The following is a 27,277-nucleotide window of genomic DNA, read 5'->3' on the forward strand; positions in this document are numbered from 1 at the left end:
TCATTAAAATAAATGTCATTAAAATGGAAAAAACAAAACTACGAATTTTTTATTTTGTTCATCTAATCACTTTTATTAAAATACTCACATCAATGTTCACTGGTTCAATTGTGTTGATGTGGACATTAGGAGCTGAGGAAGAACGGTCTCTCTGCCCAAATTGGTTCCTGTGGTCTTCATCTCCTGGGCGAAATGACTGTGGAATTGGTATGGACTTGGAAGGAGAAGTAGTAGGGAGGCAGAGAGATCTTAAAATAGAGAACAGTGTCTACTAAGCATAGCATTACCAACATTACACTTTGCATAACTCTGTTTATTAAATAGGTTTTCCTCCAACTTAAAACACATGCTATACACTACAACTTATAATATAAAGTGAAAAGTAGGTTTTTATTAATAACACAAACCCAGAAAGCAATGCAACAATCTGGGTCAAAATTGATGCAAACATTTAATACAGTATTTCTGTCACTTTCTCTTAATATTTTAATTATCAGATATTTTGCTTAAATGTTTAGTGTGAGTAGGTTATATGTATAATGCAATATATTATTGAATTTCAAGTTTTTATGGCTTATATTCATTCTTCTTTTCTTGCAAATGAAGCAGTATTAACAGTAGCTCCTGCTCTATTACTGTATTTAAAGACTAGGCTGCAATATTTATTTGAATACATTACAGTTCTAAGACTACATATTTTATATCATAACTAAAGAATAAACAAAAGCAGAAAGGTATATTTTCAAATTTCTGTCTTTTGAAATTACACACCCTACAGAATAACAACATATGGTATTTTACCTAGATACACAAGCTTTATAAAAATGTGTTAGAAAGAATTCTAAGCTTGTGTATGTTAGATTTTTATTTTACCACTTGTTATAATAGCAATTGCATAGTAAATATTTTACTAGAAAGGGATCAAGGGAGAGGGTCTTAGAAGAGGCCAGAGAATTCGCATGTCTGTCTACTTCCGTTGCATTTATATTGTTACTGACATGGAAGACCCATGATCCCTAAAAGAAATAAAATTCTCCATGCTGAAAGGTAGGACATTTTCTCTCATATGTATGCTATTATCACAGATCCCTTGCCTGCCTCTGACATATAATATAAAGGACCAAGACACATCATCACAGGTGGATGCAAAAGCTTCTGTTGCTGAAACATCTGGTCCTTATTTATATTCAGGTCAATATTGTCAGATATCTCAATGAAATTCATTTAACATGGAGACCTAAATGGAATTTAAAGAACCCCAACTGGAGGTGAAAAACATATGTGGCTATAGTTCCTGTCCAAGGAGATTCAGCAAAATACATTTTTGGAAAACAAACATATATACATTTTTAATAACTAATTTAATATTTGATTAACCTACATGATTTTTAAGGTTAATACGGCCTACTAGGTAAGGGACATTAACTGCTGTCAAGGATCACAAAAATCTCAAGCAATATACTGTTTGTTTATATGGCAAACATAGTTGTTTAACTGTATTAGTACCCCTGTTTAAAACTAAATAACTATAAGATAAAAGGTTTATATCAAGAGATGGGACATTTAATCTTGAAAATAGCAAGCAGAAGAAAGTCTCCTGGTCTCCTCGAACTATGAGAGAGTGGTGGTAACTATTGTGCTACACTGGCAAATAACTCTAAACATTCAAAGACTTAAGAGAATATATATTCAAAATATAAAAGAAATACAATTATGACTGAGAAGACTAAAATATTACCATTCATGAATTTACATAATATTTCAATAATAGAAAAAATGAAAACTGAACTCTAATCCACACTTAAAATTAGATAAATTAATGTTATAAATTAATTTTAGTGACAGTTTGGAGTTTTCAAACAAATAAGATTTTTTTCCCCACAATAAGAAACCTTTCTATTTTTGTCAAGTCTGTAAAATGTACATTTTGGTTATTGTGTCACAAGAGACACTAAGAGTGGTATATCTAAATATCTAATAGTCCTTAGTGGATGGGGACATTAAAAAATGTTACAAAGTCTGTATAAACTTAAAAGTATGCAGTTTGCTATTAACTTACCCACTAGAGTCTGAGGGTGGAAGAGACGGACAGATTCCAGATACTGGTGTTGTGCCTTCTGAAGAAGCTACATCTTGTGTGATAGGGTGTAGTTCAAAAAATTTTGATACCAACAGCAAGCTATAAAAATAAAAAAAAAATAACATATAAGAATGAAGAAAAAAGACTACTATTCTCCTTTATCAGTTTTTTAATTTATTCAATTGGTATAAATATAAGAAAAGTGCATATGGTAGCTAAATTCCTCATTTATAATGGTGCAGAAAGAAGGTAACATGTCAGTTTTTATTTTTTCACTTTTGTTCATAACTGTAGTTTACATTTAATTCATATCCATGCCAATTTATTGCAAATAAATTATTAGATCAAAAGGATTTTGGCAGTTTTTTTGATTTCGACATCTGGGTTTTTAGCTAAATATCTGACCTCACTGGATCAGTGGTGCATGGTGGTGCCCATCAACATGACAATGTAGCTAAACACATGGAAAAAAGAAGATGCAGCTGGAGCACAAACACCACTAATGGCAGAAAACAGGGTTGCAGAGCTGAGACTGTCCTCTGTTTCAGAAGACATGGCTTTGCCCATAATTATCAGGTATGTTTCTTTCAAACATCTGATTGTTGTGCAATAAAATGGATAAGCTCTAGAACTGATTATTCATTCACTTCTGTGTTTTGCTTTACTATGACTTGGCTAATTGATTTAATTTGTGATGAAGCTGTCAACCTTCCTGGATACAATCTTTTCAGAGCCAACCAAAGCTCTACTGAATCCAATAAATGTAATGGCAGTGTGTGTTTTTTATCAACAGCTTGTGGTACACAAATGTTAAATTGCTGGAAAGAAGCTGCTCACCTCAAGCAGAATTTCTGAGAATTACCTCGAACAGTTTTACCTGTCTAGAGAATTCACATCTGTCATCCTAAGTTTAAAAGCTGCCTCAAACAAATAGCTGAGCTTCCTTAAAAGAATCAGTGGGTGAAATGTGCAACTAGTGAGGAGAAAACTTTGTTATAGCAGTATCTCTGATAATTACCGTGCTATTTCATTGGCCCCTTTAAGCAGCACTGACCATGCCATGATATTTCTTGCCCCTTCATATAAGGAGAAATTGAAATCAGCTAACCCAGAAATAAAAAGTGGACTAGAGTGGCAAGCAATGTTCTGATCAGTTAGCCTCAGTATCTACAGAATTTTTCACTTAGACAGGGATTTTGCATTGAACCAAAGACTATTTCAAAAAAATCCACAATCATCTGTGCCTAAGAAGAAAAATACTTACAGTATAAATGATTATAAGAGCATACTCCTCCTTTTCCTCTTCTCACCCATAGCCCATTTGTTACTCAAGAATCGATTATTTCCTCATAGGCAATAATTTTTTGCCCACTATTAAATCTTGTAAGTATGATGGTATGATTCTCTTTGACCATACCTCTCTGATCATGGAGCTTAAATTACTGCATCCTACACACTCATCTCGTAGCTGGCATCTTAAACCGCTGTCATTAATTGACGGTGACTGTACAGAATTCATATCCAAGCAAATTGATTATTTTCTTGACACAACTGCATCCTCAGAGATCTCAGCAGGTATACTCTGGGAAACTGTGAAGGCATTTTTAAGAGGACAGATTATTTCATATCTTTCTCACAAAAATAAATTGGAAACCAAGATGGTGCCCAAGTTAATCAGCAAAATTATCAAGGTAGATCTAAAATATGCCAGGTCTACAAATGAGGTACTTTATAGGAAAAGAAAGGTTTTGGAATCAAATCAAAATTTAACCTCTTGACTTACAACATCATCACAACATCATTATTATGACCATGGAGAGAAGGCCAATTAGATCTTAGCCCAACAAATCCACAAGCAGGAAGACTGCAATGCATTAATAGCAATTACCAACACAGAGAGAGATTAAATTATTGACCATAAAAATATAAGTTACACATTTAAAGAGTATTATAAGTCCTTATATTCTGCTTAGTTTAAAGAAGATAAAACACAATGGAATGAGTTTTTTTGATTCATTACAGATACCACAGCTTGATAGCCTTAGTGCTGTGGAACTGGATAAGCTCATTTCGAAGTGAGAGAGCAGCCGGCCCTGATGGCTACCCAATGGAATCTCTCTATTATAAAAAAAAAATCCTGTAGAGAAACAGTATGGCTATGATACGTGATCTTCACGTTAAGATCACGGAAGACACTTAAAAGACCCACAAGACTAGAGAGATTGGCCACGGATTGTCTCACGGGGACCTTAAACATAAAAACTTTGTGCCAAGAGATTGACCCAGGACCGTCTCGTGATGACGTAGAACATGAGATTCTTGCAAGACACATCTACTTACAAATAAATAAAAGAATGTAAAGATCGCAGGAGTGCAGACAAACAAATTATTACTCGAAAAAGGGAAAATAATCACCACGGACCAGGTGTCATTAAAAAAAAAAGCAGGATAAAGCGAGGTCAGAAATAAAAGACAGAGTAGAAAACAAAGTAAAATGTCATAAAAATGTTAAAAAACAAGGGGGCCAAACACATGCAGAGCAGGTTAGAGATAATGAAAACTGGAATTCAAAAGACTCAAAAAAAAAAAAAAACTTAAGTGTGAAACACATGCAGAGCAAGATACAGAATATGAAAGCAGAAAAAAAGGACAGTGTAAAAAAAAAAAAAAAAAAGAAAAACGTTAACATCGCATTAGCGCAAAGAAAGAGAAATTATTACTTGGAGAGATAACGAAAAGGCAAATAGAGATCGAATATATGGACATAGGTGATATGTCAGAAGAATGTAAATATTGTAAGGCTCTGAAGTTTAAGTCAAGAGAATTTCAAAAACTGAGTTTACCTCACATGCATTTATTGGTTACTTTGCAAAAAAAATATTAACTGGTGATCGTTTTGTCTGTGCTGAAATTCCAAACAGAGAAAGCTATCCTGAATTATGGTACAAAGTCATTAAACACATGTCTCACTGACCTCATTAAAAAGATTCAGCACGCTGGAACTCGAAAGATTCCAAATACTGTTTTTACAGAAATTCAGAAATAAAAGTGAAACTAATGAAATAGCAACAATTCAAAGAAAAAAAAAAAATCTTAAAAGTGTGTATCCGGAAAAACAAAAATGGGGGTTGGCGAAGCCCCCTAGTTTAAATGAAAATGCAGGCAAATGTACAATAAAAATATATTGTATACAAATGTATTAACTTTTAAACACAAATTACCCTATTAGAGTACATTAAACTTAAATTTAAATTATGGATAAGAAAAAATGACCCTGGCAACTTTTACTTTCACATTACAAAAATAACTTTATTCCCATAAATGTTACTTTACATAGTCCAGTATTTTCTTGAACCATATTTCTTCAGCATGCATATAATTGTTTTTGAAGATCAATTCAAGTCACATGATAAAATCCATCTCTGTGCATTCTTAGGACCTTATAAAAATTATAATGTGCAACACAATGCAACATTTTCTATTTGTCAGTCTTACTTGTAAAAATATACATGCCAATCTATTAATGCTGCAAATATACTGTTCATATCAGCAGTTTTATTTAGTTCACTTTGTCTAGAGCCTTATTCAGACTATAAAGAAGGCTCTCTCAATCAGCTTGGGGTTGAAAGGAAACGTGCATTACTTAAGGCTTCAACCAATTATTGTTTTTGAGCTAAAGTATCCAAAACTCTTTGGCTCCTGAGGATCACACATTTTACCATAAAAATTACCAGCATATCACCTGCATGCACTATTATTTTATGGCAAAGCAGAATCATTGACTAGTATTCTTTTGGAAAAGGAAAATAGAAAAGCAAATAGAGAAAAGCCAGAGAGGATGAACAGTTACAGACAATTCTCCCACACTAAAACTCATATAATCATATTTCTACTGAAACTCTGAAAACTGAAGTTTTTTGAAAATAGGTTAAGAGTCCACCTTAACAAAATGGGATTATAAGTATGTGAAATGTAATTTAATATATTTTTGGCAATCCTCTCAAATGGTTCAGTTAACTTTGTTAAACTCTACAAGCCATTATATGGCACACAGTCCATACATGTTTTAAATCAAAACATTGTTTTACATAATTTTTCTCATTTTAACATGTCACTCTTGGTAGTTCTGAGATTTTCAGAACAGCCATGCGTTATATTTTACAGTCATGTGAACCATCCATTCTTTATGAACTAGTGATGGACATTTTGCAAATGATATGTTCTTTTTGAACAACTCTTTCCAGTGAATCATATAAACCACGTGAAGAAATCAATTTAGTGGCGCTGAACAGGAGTGGCAAAGCCTATACAGTTAGGTCCATAAATATTTGGACAGAGACAACTTTTTTCTAATTTTGGTTCTGTACATTACCACAATGAATTTTAAATGAAACAACTGAGATGCAGTTGAAGTGCAGACTTTCAGCTTTAATTCAGTGGGTTGAACAAAATGATTGCATAAAAATGTGAGGCAACTAAAGCATTTTTTTTAACGCAATCCTTTCATTTCAGGGGCTCAAAAGTAATTGGACAAATTAAATAACTGGAAATAAAATGTTCATTTCTTATACTTGGTTGAAAACCCTTTGCTGGCAATGACAGCCTGAAGTCTTGAACTCATGGACATCACCAGATGCTGGGTTTCCTCCTTTTTAATGCTCTGCCAGGCCTTTACTGCAGCGGCTTTCAGTTGCTGTTTGTTTGTGGGCCTTTCTGTCCGAAGTCTTCAACAAGTGAAATGCATGCTCAATTGGGTTAAGATCAGGTGACTGACTTGGCCATTCAAGAATTTTCCACTTCTTTGCTTTAATAAACTCCGTGTTTTACAGATGATGTGGTATGCTTTGGATAATGAGCTGTTCCACGCCTTCTCTATACTTTTTTCTTGCCATTATTCTGGTAGAGGTTGATCTTGGTTTCATCTGTCCAAAGAATGTTTTTCCAGAACTGTGCTGGCTTTTTTAGATGTTCTTTAGCAAAGTCCAATCTAGCCTTTCTATTCTTGACGCTTATGAGTGGCTTGCACCTTGCAGTTCACCCTCTATATTTACTTTCATGCAGTCTTCTCTTTATGGTAGACTTGGATATCGATACGCCTACCCCCTGGAGAGTGTTGTTCACTTGGTTGGCTGTTGTGAAGGGGTTTCTCTTCACCATGGAAATGATTCTGTGATCATCCACCACTGTTGTCTTCCGTGGACATCCAAGTCTTTTTGCGTTGCTGAATTCACCAGTGCTTGCTTTCTTTCTCAGGTACCAAACTGTAGATTTTGCCACTCATAATATTGTAGCAATTTCTTGGATGGGTTTTTTCTGTTTTCACAGCTTAAGGATGGCTTCTTTCACCTGAATGGAGAACTCCTTTGACCGCATGTTGTCTGTTCACAGCAAAATCTTCCACATGCAAGCACCATACCTCAAATCAACTCCAGGCCTTTTATCTGCTTAATTGATAATGACATAACGACGGACTTGCCCACACCTGCCCATGAAATAGCCTTTGAGTCAATTGTCCAATTACTTTTGAGCCCCTGAAATGAAGGGAATGTGTTAAAAAAATACTTTAGTTGCCTCACATTTTTATGCAATCATTTTGTTCGCCCCACTGAATTAAAGCTGAAAATCAGCACTTCAACTGCATCTGAGTTGTTTCATTTAAAATTCATTGTGGTAATGTACAGAACCAAAATTAGAAAAAAGTTGTCCCTGTCCAAATATTTATGGACCTAACTGTAAATATTTATATAGCACTTCAAGCTATTCAAAAAGGCTACAAAAATCAACCATTTAAACTGTTCAAATAAAAAATAATACAGCTACTTAAACTGTCTCAATTCTCATCAATCATAGAATATGAACCAAATTATAATGAAGAAATAGGGAAAGGCACAGAATTGTTAACTGGCGTTTTAAAGCATTACAAAGAGGGTATACTTTACAATATTCAAACAGGCTTTATTGAAAAAGTTTGCAAGTTATTAAAAATGCTTTCTTAAGAAAACATGCATTAGTGTACCATTTGAAAAATTCTCTTCTATGAGTGCTCCATTAAGCTTTAAATGGACTAAAACACAACTAAATACAATACAGAATTTGCTAAGTTGGTCAAGTTTTAGAGCAGTTCATGGTGCCAGTGATTCCAGACGTGGTATGCAAATGCATGCAGCAGCATGTAGTCCAAACTATTCTGAGCATGTTAAAAGTTTCAGTAGTATGCAGGAGATAAGATTGTTTTATACATACTTGTAAAGTTAAAAGCATACATTTACATTTTTTTAAGGATGATGTTCACAGAAACTGAGAGGTAAAAAATACTCATAACACTCTTGCATTACAAGTGGTGGATACAGAATGTTAACTACTTGTTTTTAGTCTAGCAAATATCGTAGCATCCTCTGCCATACACCCTTAAATACATTGCTTCTGGATATTTAATATTATATATTAATGCAGTAAAATGTATAAATTGCTCATCTGGACAAACACACATGCACTTCCTAAAAAACTGAACAAAACTTTTAATGCATATCGGTTGATGAGCATTGTTTTTTGGTTCAGCTGTTTGAGCTTTTTACCATAAACAGTCTTTGTAGAAAACACCAAAGTATATTTTTGATGACTTGGGGTATGGGTCACACATGACCCTCCATCCACTCTACCTTCTTCTTGTTCGCATGTGTTTTTCATCACTCAAAGTTATGAACAGAAACCTGTATAAACTTCATAAGGCACTCACTGCCAATAATGCAGCTGACTGCAGAATGTGTACAGCCCATGATGGAAACAAGCCAGTCTACTTGACTGCTCCAAATACAATTTGGCTAGAAAAAAGAGCACAGACTGGGTCTGACTTAGTAACAAGACTTGAATGCTGATGCCTCCAAAATATACTGTATATCCATCCGATTTCTGAACAAGATTTATCCATTTCATAGATCCTGGAAGCATCTGGTACAGTTTAAAATTTGAGGCAGGGTGGGATAACAGCTCATCAATGTGCAAACATTCACTTAATTTGGACAAGCATAGCATGGAAAAAACTGTAAATGAGACACAGGGAAGTGTTTTTATCAGGAGTAATTTAGAAGTATTCTTAAAAAAACATATCTAGATTACATTAGCATGTAAATCTTGAGGAGATCTGAACATTGTAGTTCTTATAATATAGAAGACAAAAGGCACAGTAAGCAGTTTATCTGGTTGATTACAATCAAAGGATTTCTGTGAGGTTAACACATATCCACAAAATAATAAAGTTAATGGCAAGGGGAGTCACTGCTTTCAACATCTGTAGAATATTATGTTATTCTTACATTTCATTAATCATTTAAAAAACAGAGTTAACTGGTTCACAATTTCTTCAATTGACAAAGACGGCTGCAGTGTATTTTCTACATCTCTTAAAAATAGTATTTGCTTCAAATTTGCTCATGTTACAGTTTCACATCCTGAACATTTAATAATAATAATAATAATTCATTACATTTACATAGCGCTTTTCTCAATACTCAAAGCACTATCCACAACTGACTCACTGATTTGTCGGCTTTGCTTGTCTGAAATGAAGGGTTATTTGATGGGTAATACTATTTGGGGGAGAAAATGACAGAAATACATGTTCAAGTGAAATCTTACACAACTTAAAAAAAAAAAAAAAAAAGTTTGGAACCACTGCATCATGATGCAAACTGATGAAACCTCCAATGTTATTGTAAATTAGGGCAGCAGCTCTTAAACTGAAACCTGTGATAAAAGCTGAAAATAATATCAGGAATAGCTCTATACAGTTTAAACTATAAAACTTTAAAACACAATTTACTTGTGGATTTTTTTCCACGTTTCACAGAAATAATTGATTTACGTGCAAAAGTTACTGCATTATTCTACAAATATGTTAGCTGCTTGTCTATACGATCACATATGTGATTCATCTTCTAAAACAGATATGAAGGGATTTAGCACACATCTAACGGACAACCCACAGAAAAAATCTATACTATAACAGGGGAGATGCCAGAATCAGCAAAGTTTGCATTTAGACAGGCAAGTCATAACTATGAGAAAAATTCATTGTCAGTGTGATATATCAAAAGTTATAGCATGCAATAAAAGAAGCACTGAATGTTTGCAGCAAGTTTACTACTTTATGAAAAAAGGAGACTTGAGTCTAAAATAATTACAGATTTTTTTTGCTCTTCAAACTATTCACATGTGTAACCAAAGGATTGGTGTTAGGTTTGCCTTTCTTCTATAGACTTTTGATCAATAACCACTCCTATTTCTTCTCATGAATTATTTTATCATATCTAGGCTGATGTCACCAAATCTTCATTTCATTGGCCCCTTTCCACCTGCAAGTTTCAGTAGAAATCCAACTGAGAGGAGTTGGTCTCGACCGTTATAGGAGATGGACGTCTGAAGCAGAGCTCCGCTTGCAGCGGCTTTAATTTCCCACGTTTTTCACATTGTTTAGAGGTATCCTGTATTTAACCCGACCAAGCAACTTCCACTACAATATACAAGCATGAGTAACAAGAAGAAAAGTCAGAAAGAACCGGAAAAGAAACTTAAAGCTACTTCAAAGTCTGGACAGACATCTGGCTCGAGTGCAAGGTATGGCCTCTCGGAAACTGACTTGGAACAGGCAGACGAAGGCGCAGATCTCCTGGGACTCCGCTCCATTGTTTCGTCTCCATTCGAGAGTGAAAATGGGAGCGAAGGTGCAAGTGATACAGGTGATACATGTCGCGCTGGATCACCGATTTCTGAGGTTCATTCGAGACTAGAAAAGGACCTGCGGGATGTGGTTTCATCTACTCATCGCGAGCCTGCAGCACCTGCCGTAACAGGAGCTGCACTTCCACTCGCAGAGCATGAAATCCGAAGCGAACTGTCCGAACTGAAAGAGATGATTGCTACACTGGCTACGGCCATAAATGAGCTTAAGAAGGAAAACAAGAATGATCTTATGAAGTCTAACATTGAGCTTAAGAAGGATAACAAAGACCAGGAAACGCGTCTATTTAAACGTTTTGACGTGAACTTTAAAGGCATGTTTGAGAAATTAGAAGAACACATCGAAGAAAATAGATTCAGACTGAAAATGCTTACCGACCAGATTAAAGACGTTACAGATCAGCTGGATGACGTTAAGCAGGCATTCATGGCTCGAGTTGAAACAGCGGAACAATTGGCGTCTAACGCTGATGAAAAAGCCACAGCTGCGAATTCTGAATGCAAAAAACTCGGAGACAGACTTGCGGCCCTGGAAGATGGGCACAGAAGAAATAATATAAGAATTGAGGGTATACCTGAGAAACGAGAAAGCTCAAGCCCAATGAAATTTCCCGTAGAATTACTGTCTAAAATAATTGGAGATGATTTTAAACTCGACATCGAGATAGCAGCTGCTTATCGCACATACAGTTCTAGTACCTTTAAACCCAGGTCTTTTATTGTCCGCTTCAAGCGACTACGATGTAAGCTTGATGTGATGGCACTTCTCAGACACAAGCAAGAAATTATATTTGAAAATAATCTTATTCGTATTTTCCCCGACTTCTCACCATCAACAGCTGCAAAACGTGCAGCCTACTCTGACATTAAAAAGTTGCTACGGGAAGCCGATATCAAATACAGCCTCTTGTATCCCGCCAAACTGAAAGTGGAAGTTCAAGATCAATATTATATTTTTTCAAGCAAAGAAGAGGCCAAAAAGGAATTAAAGAAGCTGTTTCCGACACTCTTTTGAAAGTTAATAAGGAGCCGTATTCTATCAAGGCATGGGAAGGACCTGTCATCTGCTCTCTGGATCCATATTTAAAGAGACTGGTATTATAATTATACATCCTTTTCTTTATCTGGACATTATATGTTTATGTCCTAATCAGAGTTATTGACGTGAGTGTGGAAGTAATTAAAGTAGGATTTGTTTTTTTTATTACCTTAAAGTAGACTGTTTAACATCATACACTTGGTTTCTTGCTATTTATACTATTTATACTATTACATTATACTTTTTTTTATTATTACCTTAAAGTAGACTGTTTAACATCATACACTTGGTTTATTGCTATTTATACTATTTATACTATTACATTATACTATTACAGTAGGAATTACCATGTTTATCCTAGACTACTTTTTAAAATCATTCCCAGAGTTCATTATTTTTTTTATCTTAATACAGTGGAACCTCAGTTCATGAACGCCTCGGTACACGTACAACTTGGTTTACGACCAAAAAGTTCGCCAAACTTTTGCCTCGGTTCACGACCACACACTCGGTATACGAACAAGCCAGTTTCCCTTTCGGTTTGTGCGCGCTGATGATTTCCGCACGTGTTGCATTGTTCTCGGTCAGACGTGAACTGCTACAATGTGAGAGAGAGAGAGAGAGAGAGAGAGAGAGATCAGGCAGGCTCGTGTGCTGATGAGAGAGAGAGAGAGAGAGAGAGAGAGAGAGAGAGAGAGAGAGAGAGCAGGCAGGCTCGTGTGCTGATGAGAGAGAGAGAGAGAGAGAGAGAGAGAGAGCAGGCAGGCTCGTGTGCTGATGAGAGAGAGAGAGAGAGAGAGCAGGCAGGCTCGTGTGCTGATGACAGAGAGAGAGAGAGAGCAGGCAGGCTCGTGTGCTGATAAGGGAGAGAGAGCAGGCAGGCTTGTGTGCTGATGAGAGAGAGAGAGAGAGAGAGAGAGAGAGAGAGAGAGAGAGAGAGAGAGAGAGAGAGAGAGTGCAGCTGAGCAGGGAGCCTGGGTGTTTGTCAGTGTTATTCAATGTTTTTACATTAGTTTACTATTACACTGTGCATTCTATGGTGAAATTAACTATATTTGTGCTTAAAAATATTTTTAAAAATATATTTACATACAGTTTGTATGGTCTGGAACGGATTCATTGTATTTACATACAATCCTATGGGGGAAATTGCTTCGGTTCACGACCAATTCGGTTTACGACCAGAGGTTTGGAACGAATTATGGACGTGAACCGAGGTTCCACTGTATTTTAATTTTTAAAATTGCAGAACATTATTTTAAGCTTAGATTGTTAATGATTATATTTTCGGCAGATAGTATTAAGAACTCAGCTGCAATAGATATCTCTTTGTTTGTTTTAATTCTCTAAGGCCACTGCGGGGTGGGGTTTGTTCTGTTTTGGACGTACTCTGTCTCTTCGTATGTCAGAGGACCGGGACATTGTAAAGTGGGATCAAGCCTCATGTGGGGAGGCAAAATGGGGGGGGGGGGGGGATAATGGGGGGAGAGAAGGAGAGCAGGCTATATCTAATCTATTCTTCTAATCCCTGTAACTATAAATATCAATGCAACAATATACTAAAATTCAATAACTCATTGAAACTGCCTCAGTACCAGTTAAGACTATAAAATGACATTAAAAACTCAGAATCAATGTCTCCATGCTGGGACAGTTAACTTTGTGAGCTGGAATGTTAAAGGCCTGAATCACGAATTAAAGAGAAAGAAAGTATGCTCTCACCTAACAGGCTTAAACGCTAAAATAGTATTTTTACAGGAGACCCACTTACTAAGCATGGATCAGTTCAGACTACAAAAAGACTGGACTGGCCAAATGTTCCATTCTAGCTTTATAAAGAAAACTAGAGGGGTGGGAATTCTCATACACAGAACAGTTCCATTTGTAGCATCAGATGTAGTATCGGACCCTGAAGGGAGATATGTAACAGTAAAATGATTTTGATAAATGTTTATGCACCCAATGCTGATGATAAGGAATTCATGCAAAATCTATTTGCATCCATTCCCAATGTGAACACTCATAAAATTATAATGGCTGGGGACTTTAATTGTGTTTTAAATCCACTCTTAGATAGGACTCCTGTGTCAGGGGGGACGATATCTAATACTGCAAAGACAATTACACAGTTTTTAAATGATCCCAACTTATCAGACCCCTGGAGGTTTCTTAACCCAAACTCAAGAACATATTCGTTCTACTCACCAGTGCATTATAGCTACTCAAGAATTGATTATTTTTTTATAGATAATAATTTCTTGTCTACAATTAAATAATGCAAATATGACACAATTGTTATCTCCGACCATGCACCTCTAGTCTTGGAGCTAAAATCAACAAGCCCCTCACACTCACCTCGCAGATGGCGCCTTAACCCTCTTCTACTGGCAGACGAGAACTGCACAGAATTTATATATTTATATATTTATATATATACCACAGAGGTTTCCACAGGAACACTCTGGGAAACTCTAAAGGCCTTCTTAAGAGGACAGATTATTTGTTTCCCATAGAAATAAATTAGAAACCAAGAAAATATCAGAGCTAAGAAGCGAAATTACTAGAATAGATGAAGAACAAGCTAGGCGTCCAAGCGAAGCTCTCTACAGGAAAAGGCAGGCCCTGCATACAGAACTTAACATCTTAACAACTAAAGAAACTGAACAACTTATTTATAAGTCTAGACATCATTACTATGAACACGTAGAAAAAGCTAATAAGCTTTTAGCTCAACAAATTCACAAACAAGAAGTTCACAATGCAATACCAGTAATTACCAACACGAATGGAGAAGAAATTATAGACCATAAAAATATAATGCACACATTTAGAGATTATTATAAATCCTTATATTCTACTGAGCTCAAAGAAGATAACACACAATCTACTGCATTTCTGGATACATTACAGACACCACAAATAGATGCTTTAAGTGCTGAGGAACTGGATAAACCTCTAACGCTAACAGAATTACTAGATGCTGTAAAGTCACTACAAAGCGGGAAATCAGCGGGCCCTGATGGTTACCCCGTAAATTTTTTTAAGAAATTCTCCACTCAGCTAGCTCCCCTCTTATTGGCAACATTTACAGAAGCTAGAGACAACCAAATACTACGTCAAACATTTCGACAAGCATTATTCACCGTCTTTCCTAAACAAAATAAGGAATTGTTACAATGTGCATCATACAGACCAATTTCACTCCTGAATAATGATGTTAAGATATTCTCAAAAATTCTAGCTAGAAGGATGGAGAAAGTGCTGCCCTCGGTAATATCACAGGATCAAACTGGATTTATTAAAGGCCGACATCTATCTTCCAATCTCCGACGCTTGTTTAATGTTATATATTCACCAGCAAAATCAAACACCCCAGAGATATTACTATCATTAGACGCAGAAAAAGCATTTGATATGATTGAATGGAACTACCTTTTCACTGCATTGGAGAAATTTGGGTTTGGCCCGAATATTTGTGCATGGATCAAACTACTGTATAGCAATCCAGAAGCTTCAGTTTGTATTAATAACATTTGCTCAGACTACTTTAAGCTAGAACGTGGCACCAGACAAGGATGTCCCTTGTCACCACTGCTGTTTGCAATCGCCATTGAAGCACTGGCGATTCACTGCCGAAATTCTTATCAGATAAAGGGGATTGTCAGAGAAGGACTGGAACAGAAAATTTCTCTATATGCAGATGATATGGTTTTATATATATCAGACCCAGAAAACACTGTCCCTGCAGTTCTAACAGCAATAACAGAATTTCAAAAGATATCTGGTCTTAAAATTAATCTGAATAAAAGTATACTCTTTCCAGTGAATTCACAAGCATATAATATCAGATTGGACACCCAACCTTTTACCATAGCAGATCAGTTTAAATACCTAGGGGTAAATATCACAAGTAAACATAAAGCTCTTTATCAACAAAATTTTGCCGTCTGTATGGAAAAAATTAAGCAAGACCTGGATAGATGGTCAACCCTTCATCTCACTCTAGCCGGAAGAATTAACGTTGTTAAGATGAATATCCTTCCTAAACTTCTTTTTTTATTTCAAACCATTCCAATATATATCAATAAATCATTTTTTAAGCAATTAGATTCAACAATAACCTCATTCATTTGGAACTCAAAACACCCACGTATCCGAAGAGCAACCCTACAAAGACCTCAGGCAGAAGGTGGCATGGCTCTACCTAATTTTCAGTTTTATTACTGGGCAGCAAACATACAAGCCATAAAAACCTGGACACAAATAAATGAACATACACAGGCCTGGTCCGCAATAGAAATAAAATCCTGTAGTACTTCTTTATATTCCCTGCTCTGCTCTCCAATAAATGCAAGTTATCGCAAATATACTAATAACCCAATTGTGCTTTACTCACTTAGAATATGGAACCAAATTAGAAAGCATTTTAAGATGGAAAATCTTTTATCGGTGGCACCTCTGCAAGAAAACCACCTCTTTCAACCCTCGCACACATATCCAGTTTTTAATACCTGGAAAAGTTTTGGGATTAAAATGGCTCAGAGATCTTTATATAGACAACGTATTCGCATCTTTTGAACAATTACGTTCAAAATTCAACCTCCCAGCTACACATTTCTTTCACTATCTTCATATTAGAAATTTTGTTAAACAGAAATTGCCCGATTTCCCCCACCTCGCACCCTCCACAATGCTGGAAAAAATACTGCTCAATGCCGAGGAATTAAACACCATTTCCGCATCATATAAAATCCTATTAGAGTCCCTACCTTTCAAAGATCTGAAAGGACATTGGGAAGAAGATCTCTTAATCAATATATCAGAAAAGGAGTGGAAGATAGCAAAGCAGAGAATTCACTCGAGCTCCATATGCGCAAAGCATAGAATTATTCAACTAAAAATTATGTATCAAGCTCATCTGTCTCACTTAAAACTGTCCAAAATGTTTCCAGGGCAAGATCCAACCTGCAAATGCTGCAACCAAGCTCCTGCCTCACTGGGTCACATGTTCTGGGTCTGCACCAAATTAACATCATTTTGGACAAAAATTTTCAAGTGCCTTTCAGACAGCCTTGGGGTCACAATCCCTCCTAATCCACTAACAGCTGTGTTCGGTGTTCTTCCAGACAGACTTGAAGTGGAAAAGGACAAGCAAACGGTGATTGCATTCACTACATTTTTGGCATGCAGACTTATTCTGTTAAATTGGAAGAATCCTAACTCTCCTCTGATAAGTCAGTGGGAAACCGATGTTTTATATTATTTGAAATTGGAAAAAATCTAATTCTCAGTTAGAGGATCTGTACAAAATTTTTTCAAAACCTGGCAGGATCTGATCAATATTGTTTTAGAATAAGAGAAATAACTATTACCGCATTTAATTCCCTTCTCCATCTCTTATTTACATATATATTTATTTCTCCCTTTCCTTTGCTTATTGTTGTCTTATTAAAAAGCCCTAAGCAATTCTCCTTTAGCTAAGCTCTCCTTCTCAGGGGTGGGGTTTGATTTGTCTTTAATTTGTTTGGTTATAAATTGATCTATTTATATAGAATGATTACAATAAAAATTAATAAAATATCAAAAAAAAAAAAAAAAAGAAATCCAACTGAATCTGTCATCTTATCATGGATAAAAAACATATAGTTTAATCTTAACCTATTCAATACTGCATTCCCCATTTACAGTGTTACCCTTTTGCCATCAAGCACCATGATGAAATGTGGTGTGCATTTGTATCAACTTAATTCTGCTTTTTTTTTTTTGTATAGAACCTCTTCAACGAGTATGGTCATACTCTGTACAGAAATTTAAAACTATAAATGTATCAGCAGAAAAGTAATAAACTATATAGCAGTTACGTACATGCAGACAAAAAGAACAAACAGTAAAACACAGCAATTTCAATCTACAAACAAAAATGAAAAGGCTAAAAAAGTATATTAACATTACAACTGAGATTTCACCAGCTGACAAAAAGAAAACAGGAAAACAAAATTTCTAACCAGCAGAAAAATAAACCACTGGGGTATCCACAGTCTGTTATAACCAACACAGTTCTACCTGCACCAGCAGTAAATTCTACAATATCACAGGAATATGGTAGAGAGTGTAAAAATTAAGCTACTGTTTTTGCCACTGAATCAGAATTATTTTTTGATACAGTCCTATTTCTTTCTTCTCAACATTCAGAAAATTCACAAAATTCAAAACTTCAACTGTCACTTATAACTGAATCTCTAATTCTCTCTTGGCTATAATACAACTTTCTCGCATAGTATGGGTGCCAGCAAATGCTATCTCACCTAAGTTATAGAGAATGCAACTAATTATTCTGTTACATACTTCAACTATACTACTTCTAACTTTCTCTTGGTCCCCGTTCAAAACGTCTGTTTAGATCTATAGATCCTTGCCTAACTCAGATACCAAATACCTTGATTCTCTTCGTCTTTTCTTAGCCAGTCTTGGCCAGTTGACTGTCCATGCTCTCACTCAACATACATGCTACCCAAACGATGTAATGTGCTTCACATACCTTTCCTAACTGCTCCCAATCTAATGATTTTAAGCACTTCTTGAAGACATACCTCTTTACATCAAACCTTGTTAATGCATAAGATTTTTATGTCTTTTCTCTCTTTCTGAATACATACTACAGTGCATCCGGAAAGTATTCACAGCGCATCACTTTTTCCACATTTTGTTATGTTACAGCCTTATTCCAAAATGGATTAAATTCATTTTTTTTCCTCAGAATTCTACACACAACACCCCATGATGACAACGTGAAAAAAGTTTACTTGAGGTTTTTGCAAATTTATTAAAAATAAAAAAATTGAGAAAGCACATGTACATAAGTACTTATTCACAGCATTTGCCGTGAAGCTCGAAATTGAGCTCAGGTGCATCCTGTTTCCCCTGATCATCCTTGAGATGTTTCTGCAGCTTAATTGGAGTCCACCTGTGGTAAATTCAGTTGACTGGACATGATTTAGAAAGGCACACACCTGTCTATATAAGGTCCCACAGTGGACAGTTCATGTCAAAGCACAAACCAAGCATGAAGTCAAAGGAATTGTCTGTAGACCTCCGAGACCGGATTGTCTTGAGGCACATATCTGGGTAAGGTTACAGAAAAATTTCTGCTGCTTTGAAGGTCCCAATGAGCACAGTGGCCTCCATCATCCGTAAGTGGAAGAAGTTCGAAACCACCAGGACTCTTCTAGAGCTGGCCGGCCATCTAAACTGAGCGATCGGGGGAGAAGGGCCTTAGTCAGGGAGGTGACCAAGAACCCGATGGTCACTCTGTCAGAGCTCCAGAGGTCCTCTGTGGAGAGAGGAGAACCTTCCAGAAGGACAACCATCTCTGCAGCAATCCACCAATCAGGCCTGTATGGTAGAGTGGCCAGACAGAAGCCACTCCTTAGTAAAAGACGTATGGCAGCCCGCCTGGAGTTTGCCAAAAGGCACCTGAAGGACTCTCAGACCACAAGAAAGAAAATTCTTTGGTCTGATGAGACAAAGACTGAACTCTTTGGTGTGAATGCCAGGCGTCACGTTTGGAGGAAACCTGGCACCATCCCTACAGTGAAGCATGGTGGTGGCAGCATCATGCTGTGGGGATGTTTTTCAGTGGCAGGAACTGGGAGACTAGTCAGGATAAAGGAAAAGATGACTGCAGCAATGTACAGAGACATCCTGGATGAAAACCTGCTACAGAGCGCTCTTGACCTCAGACTGGGGCGACAGTTCATCTTTCAGCAGGACAATGACCCTAAGCACACAGCCAAGATATCAAAGGAGTGTCTTCAGGACAACTCTGTGAATGTCCTTGAGTGGCCCAGCCAGAGCCCTGACTTGAATCCGATTGAACATCTCTGGAGACATCTTAAAATGGCTGTGCACCGACGCTTCCCATCCAACCTGATGGAGCTTGAGAGGTGCTGCAAAGAGGAATGGGGAAAACTGGCCAAGGATAGGTGTGCCAAGCTTGTGGCACCATATTCAACAAGATTTGAGGTTGTAATTGCTGCCAAAGGTGCATCGACAAAGTATTGAGCAAAGGCTGTGAATACTTATGTACATGTGATTTCTCAGTTTTTTTATTTTTAATAAATTTGCAAAAACCTCAAGTAAACTTTTTTCATGTTGTCATTATGGGTTGTTGTGTGCAGAATTCTGAGGAAAAAAATGAATTTAATCCATTTTGGAATAAGGCTGTAACATGACAAAAGGTGGAAAAAGTGATGCGCTGTGAATACTTTCTGGATGCACTGTATATTACTGTACTGACCCAATCAGCGGTCAAGCGGTCATGGGCAAGAAAATCATTTATGGCCCCATTTTTCTCCATTTCATGTCCTATCAGAGAGAGGCCTGTCACAAACAAAAGGCTTCCAAGTTAAAAAGAAGCTGTTAATCTAGTTGAGCTATAGGGAACTCACATCCCAAAGTGAGTAAGCAGGCTTTGGAATTCTACTGCAATTGTAAGACTATCATATTACACAGTGGCAGAATCTCTCTCAACCTCAATGGATCACTACCTGATGTTTGTCTGAATGACAGGCTTAGAAGTAACTCTAGTAGTAAGCTTACTGTGTAGTTGTTTCGATGTTGCTTTCTGTTTGTAAATGTTGTATCTCCTTGTCATTTAAATGTGTTAGGTATAATATTTTTTAAGCAGCCTTGGATAAAAGCCTTTGTTAAACAATAAAAAGGATTTCCTCTTGAGGTGGACTTAGAATCTTCTAATTAAAAAATGATACTATTTAGTGTAAACAATGTAATATCGAATAACACAATACATTATTCCTTACACAACGTTCTCCCATCTGCTGCTAACTTTAAAAGTGTTAAGAGGGTAAGAGTGACAGTAGATCTTAGGCTGAGAAATATGCAATAACATTAAGTCAAAATGGCTCAAATGTACAGAATTCTCAAAATATATGACTTAGTGAGGAGGGCTCATGTTGAGAGTATTCACACTTCAGATCTAGTCTTGGGCACTTTTCAGACCGTTTTAAACGAGATACTATATGTGTGCACAACATTTGGTTATATGGTAATAATAAATTTTATCAGAACACATGTTGTTTTGGTAAGTGTGCTATTATAGACTGATGTCTTCTTCAAATGCTGGTTCTTGATTTTTTGCCCTTTGAGGCTGGAATATGCTTAAACTAGCCACAACTGATGCTTCAGCTTAAAGTGATATTCATAAAATCACAGCTGGAGTACTAGTGTGACTTCAGTTTTGGTATTGTCTCTGTAACTATTATGGATCTCTTCAAAGCTACAGCTGTCACAGCACCTCTCTACAAAGTACCATTTTTAAGCAACCAATCAATTTAAATTTAACAAGCACTTAGAACAGCCATAAGGAAAATTTGTAAATTGGAGACAAAACACCTAAGGGCCAGGACATACTTAATGCTACGCAGTGCAAATGCTTGCGGATGCTGCTACTATGTAAGCAGTGTACTGTTTGCACTTGTAAATCTGGAGGATTCCACCAGGTTGCAGTGCAAGCCATCACCACGATGAGAAAATAATGTCAGCTTTCTCTGTGTTGTAAAAATTCTTTGCATTCTGATGCTGTTGCAAAGGTGCAAAAAAAGATGGCAACATCGACACAGAAGATGACCTTTAAGACCCTTAAATGTATTGCGTCATTAAGATTGGGAATATGTGACATTTGTATTGCCTATGCGAGAAAAGGATGAAGAAAAGCACCATGAAGACTTTCGAATGTCAGCATTTAAGTTTGATGATTTGCTCCACCACATCGAACCATTCATCAAACATAGAAGGATACACACTGACACCTTTTACTTCCTTCGTAATACTTTTTGTGTAGAAAATACAGTGTTGGTTCAAATACTTTTATATTTAAATAATGCTTTTTTTTTTAATTTGTTAGTGAATTAGATTTCAGTCTCAGATTATGTGTAGTAGCATCATTGTAACTCTTATTTAAGATAAATAGTCAGTCAGTTATACCACTAAGATAAATAGTACTTCTAAATAGCACGGTGGCGCAGTGGTAGCGCTACTGCCTCGCAGTTAGGAGACCCGGGTTCGCTTCCCTGCGTAGAGTTTGCATGTTCTTCCCATGTCTGTGTGGGTTTCCTCCGGGTGCTCTGGTTTCCTCCCACAGTCCAAAGACATGCAGGTTAGGTGGATTGGCGATTCTACATTGGCCCTAGTGTGTGCTTGGTGTGTGGGTGTATTTGTGTGTGTCCTGCGGTGGGTTGGCACCCTGCCCGGGATTGGTTCCTGCCTTGTGCCCTGTGTTAGCTGGGATTGGCTCCAGCAACCCCTGTGACCCTGTGTTCGGATTCAGCGGGTTGGAAAATGGATGGATGGATGGATGGATATATATTTAATTAAAGTGGCTTATACTTTGCGATATTATAGTCTACACCACAACGATGCAAATTAAAGCATTCTCCCTAAAATTTTTTTTTTAAAAAATAACGATAATGCCCTAAAAAAACTGACACTCTAAATAAAAGTAAAATGGTGAGTTAATATTTAATTTGAAAAAGTTTATACTAGGTTATGCATAATGTATTTTAATGTTACATTTTCATCTATGTTTCTTCATTTTGCATATATTTCAAAAAGTCCACATTAAAGATATTTATAGATTATTTACTTACTCAAGCTGGTCATAGTTAACACACATTAGTGGAACCTCTGTGCTGCATCTTTGATGAAATTTGTAACCGCATGTCTGGCACCGAAATCCCTGAAACAAAAGCTTCCGGCAAAAGTCACAGAAAGCCAATGTAAAGAATGTCTTCCTCACCTAAAAAAAAATAAAAATTTTATTGAGATGAAAAACAAGGAAACTCTTTACTACTTATGATATTTCCCAAAAACACAAATAATACAATAACACAACATAGACTGGAAATTATTAGTTTCAAATGGAGAGGGAAGATACAATAAAAAGTTGAATAATTTTACTTAACAACACCTTAATGCAGTACAATTATTTTAAATAACTGTGGTATTTGTGTGAAGTAAAGAACTTTAATTTTGTGGGCAATGCTATACATTTTTTTTAACTTACAAATAAGACATAACTCCATAATGCAGAAGCAAGGTCTAGTAACAGCTATGGGAGATCTCAATAAATATAAAGCAAGGTGGGAATTAATAGAAGAAATGGTGCATTCGAGACCCAAAGCAGATTATCCTGAAGTAAATTCGTAGAACTGATTAACTAATATAGATGGTGAACAGGAGAAGGTTTAACCTAGTTGATTTTACAACAATTGGGAAGAGAGCAGAGTTAAATTTAAATTATGATATATAGAGCTGAATGGATAATGCAATATAATTTACATGAGTGGATTCAAAAGATATAGGAGATGTAGACAGTTGTAGTGTATTTATGATGAAGTGACCTGGTCCATGACAAACATGGGAATGCAGGCACAGGTCTTCGAGTAAGTGGTAGTCTGAGATTACAAAACTTAATGCTGGAGTAATCATTTTGGCATTACTCTACAGCGTGATGTGTTACTATATGTTTTCTTTATAATAACGTTTAAGAAAACCCTTTGAAAACCACATCAATATTATTAGTGTACACCACTTATAGAATCTTTCTTACAGCAACAGATTAATTCTACAACTCCCATAATAAAAGCACACAGATGAGAAAGTAACACTTGTGGTTTGCTTGTATCCTCTTTTTGGACCTTGTAGCAGCACTATGAATTAAAGGACTATTTCCTAGCTGGATCAGCATACCTGCAAGGATGTATGGACTGCCTTGTGCCTGCCTGTGGTGTTAATAGTGCTTGATTGGTCATAGTGCTGGGGTTCTCACCAAACAAATAAACAAATCACAGTTTCTATGACGGTGTGAATCTGAACGACTCCAGACCGCTACAAGCTGTAGCACGGCCAGACAAGTTACAAGTTGAAGGATGTTTAAATGTGGTGTTATTTTTTATTCATGTTGCTTTATTACGAATACTGGTCATTCCGATTTTTCAAATTATGATTTATTACTTCCATTAAACTTAAGACAGCCGTTGCACTTTCTTTTAGTGGTTGCAGGGTTATTTGTAAGCTATGACCCTTAGTTTTCTATTTTCTGGATGCTTGCATTTCAAGCCACTTTAACAATTAATTCCTTCTTTTTACAGGATTTAAGAATACATTTAAGATATCTAAAATATCTCATTGATCAATGAGAATTGAAATTTGAGATATCTATAATTTTTTTTCCAACTAGTTCAAAATGAATGTTGTAGATGTCTTCAGTTCAATTTTGAAGAGTTGGGAAATAAATCTGAGATATCTAAAATATAACTTTTGATATATGTAGCAGTGGGACATCTCAAATTGGATTCTTTTTTTTTATTCCATTAGAGATATTAATACAGTTTGAATTTTAAAATATTTTAATATGCTTTTAATATACTAAATTATATCTGATATTCACATTTTGAGTAGTCAAAAGGGCCCTCATATATAAATGGTGCATAAGCACAAAAATGTTGCCTACACCAGTTTCCACGCACACTTCAAGATGTATAAAAACTAAACTTGGCGTAAAGCCTTGCACATTTTCATAGCAGCCTCACACTATGTGTATGCAAGTTTCTGCTTGGTTTTGCAAACGGGCAGCACCCAGCATCAAAGCAGTGCTACTGTTTCTGTGTGGTGTCCCTTTCTTTTTAAGGTTTGCATCCATGACAATGGATTATCAAATACACCAAAATTAATTGCATATCATTTACAAATTTAATTCACTTGATTATAATCATTCTGTAACAATATACTGGTGCATTAAACAGCCAAACTATTCATATCACTGCTGCTTTAGTGCTGTTAGAAGACATTGCAAATGGAAGAATTAGAACAGAGCACACTTCAGGTGATGAAGACTGGCTTCTAAGTTGATTTCCAAAAGCTATCCTCTTGGAGCTGTGTGCTGAACTGGTGCCAGGTTTACAGAGGCAGACTATGAGGAATTGTGCTCTACCTGCTCCTTTGCAAGTTCTGTCCACCCTCGGGTTTTTAGCCACAAGAGCTGTTCAACGTGAACTTGCTGACCGAACGGGTATTTCACAAGCATCACTAAGTCACACCATGCCAGCTGTATGAGATGGTATTATCTGCTTGCCATCCAGATAAATAAGATCTCCTTACACTGTGGTTGAACTGGCAAACAAAGTGCAATATGCAGCAAAGTCTGAATTTCCCAATGTAATCAGAGTGGTCAACAAAATGCACATTGGTATTGCAACGGCACTGGACAAGCTACAACAGCCAGGGATGAATCACCATAAGAATGAGCTGGCATTACATATCATCTATACCAGGAGAGCCTATAAAAATGGCAACTCTACACAGTCGCAGGTACTTTTTTCAACTAGTGCGGCAGGCAAAAGGCATTTGAATGTAATTACCAGAATATAAAATCAGGTAATCAGATGCAGCATTTGCTTTTTAACCAATTCATTTAATTTGTGGTCAATATCACATAGTACAGCACTTAAATCACTTAGTTCACTGGCCACATCTCTTACAGCATCTACAATTGCATTTTGTGACTCAGGTACAGCATCCGTCAGCACACAGGCAGATGGTCACCTAGCGGTTTATGAGGCAGAGGTGTATGCGCAACCAGCACCTGAAGATGTGCTGGGCACAGTACCCCATCACCGCCACAGGGGTCAGCTTTTGTAATATTGTCTGAAACAGAACAAACAGATGGTGGACTGCAAATTTTTATTTTGGGCACTGTGGAACTTTCTGAAGCAGAACCTTTGAGTGTTTCCGTGCCTCTCTCTGTCACATGATCAATTCCCTTTTGTTGCTTATATCACTACTTCAGCCAACAAACAGTACATTTTTTCTTGCCTCCACTTCACATTTGCTGAAATTCGTTTTTACATGTGCTTTTGCCATTGTCTTTTAATAAAACAAAAGACAAAATTCAAGGAAGAGTTGGGGTGGGGCTGTGTGCACGTGCATGTGTGTTAAAGTTCATGCTGATTGGGATTTATAAAGGGAAAGTGCATGGAACTTTGCTTACGCAGTTTTGTGCATCTGAATATTTTTGTGGATATGTACATTTCCAGTTTTGTCCATATGCAACGTTTTAGTGCGAAGTTTACGCATGGTGGTATACATGAGGCCCAAGGTTATAACTCTAATATCCAATTGCTCTGCTTAGTCCATTGAGTGCCACAGTTGGTGCGGATTTTTGTTGCAACCAATTCTTCATATTAATCGGACTACTATATTAATTAAACAGGCTAATGTATCAATGCAGAATTGAATGACAGGGTTGTTTAATTTGTTTATTTTTTTCAACCAGGTGCTTTTTAATGATTTCAGAAGCAGAAAAAACTAAGGAATATCTGCTCATTTCATTTGAACCTGTGTTTGCTGTTTGTTAACTGACACAATTTGAAAAAATAACATTGCTTCTGATTAATTCTTCATGTAGGTAAATTATATTTGTCTACTCTCATTTTCCAGATGGTGAGACAATTTAATGTGAAATCTGTACATTTTCACATGGTGTCTATTCTTCATTTCATTTTTAATTTTTTTTTTTATATTTTAAAATTCTTCAATTCTAAATTGTATCCAACAATGAGAACTGAAAAAAGAGTGGAAACAGGGAATTAAATGCCAAAGAGAAGTAGCTATTTAATAGCATATGCACCTGTGAAATCATCAGCAGTTAATTGTTTAAATAAACAGTGGGATTTCAAAATAAATAAAGTACAGTAACAAAACCAAATCTGGAAAACTGTATCCTATTTTAAAAATTCCTATAAAGGCTAAATATGAGACATTAAATGTTAGAAAGGCTTGCCCTAAGTATAATCTTGTATCTTCACCTTTAAATATGTTGATCCAGTGCACCTTTTTAGCAAGCATTAAAAACAATACAATATAGGATACAGAAACAATGCTAGGGCAGATAGTTGTGGCGAGGACTACTTTGTAAGAGGACACTGGGCAAACATCAACGAGCACAATGGAAAGTAATGAAATGAAAGTAAACTGTTAGATGTTCTGTGAGATTTTTAAAAAAGATTAAAAGAGAACAGATGGATGGGGAGACTGCTGAGTTTTAAAAAATAAGTTTAAAAACTTCCCATTAAAAGTTTGAATATTACAGATTGATGTGATTATAAATTTCTCTACATATGAGCACTTACATTAATTTCCCACAGCTAATTTTTGAAGCCCATACCTTTCTCATTCATTCTGGGCAAGTCAAGGGATAAAGCTATAGTTTCAGCAGGCAAGACATTACATTCCTTCACACCTTTGAGTGTGAATCTGCAGGTACCCTACTTTCAAAAAAGTGTACATGATATTAAATCTTGGGGAGCTTTCCAATTTTCTCCATCATTTCCTGTTACTTTGGGACC

General features: G+C 36.3%; 1 protein-coding gene across 1 annotated transcript in view; it reads right to left on the minus strand.

Moving 5' to 3' along the window:
* The window catches only part of braf (B-Raf proto-oncogene, serine/threonine kinase), a 319,102-nt gene that overhangs the window by 157,676 nt on the left and 134,149 nt on the right, over positions 1–27,277 (minus strand). Inside the window, exons 6-8 of the mRNA XM_028805204.2 lie at positions 22,520–22,668; positions 2,060–2,179; positions 89–248 (exon numbers count right to left, since the gene is read on the minus strand). Coding sequence (XP_028661037.1) covers positions 89–248; positions 2,060–2,179; positions 22,520–22,668 — 429 coding nt within the window. The remainder of the gene's footprint in view (positions 1–88; positions 249–2,059; positions 2,180–22,519; positions 22,669–27,277) is intronic.

Source organism: Erpetoichthys calabaricus, chromosome 1 (genome assembly GCF_900747795.2).
Source record: "Erpetoichthys calabaricus chromosome 1, fErpCal1.3, whole genome shotgun sequence".
Lineage (NCBI taxonomy): Eukaryota > Metazoa > Chordata > Cladistia > Polypteriformes > Polypteridae > Erpetoichthys > Erpetoichthys calabaricus.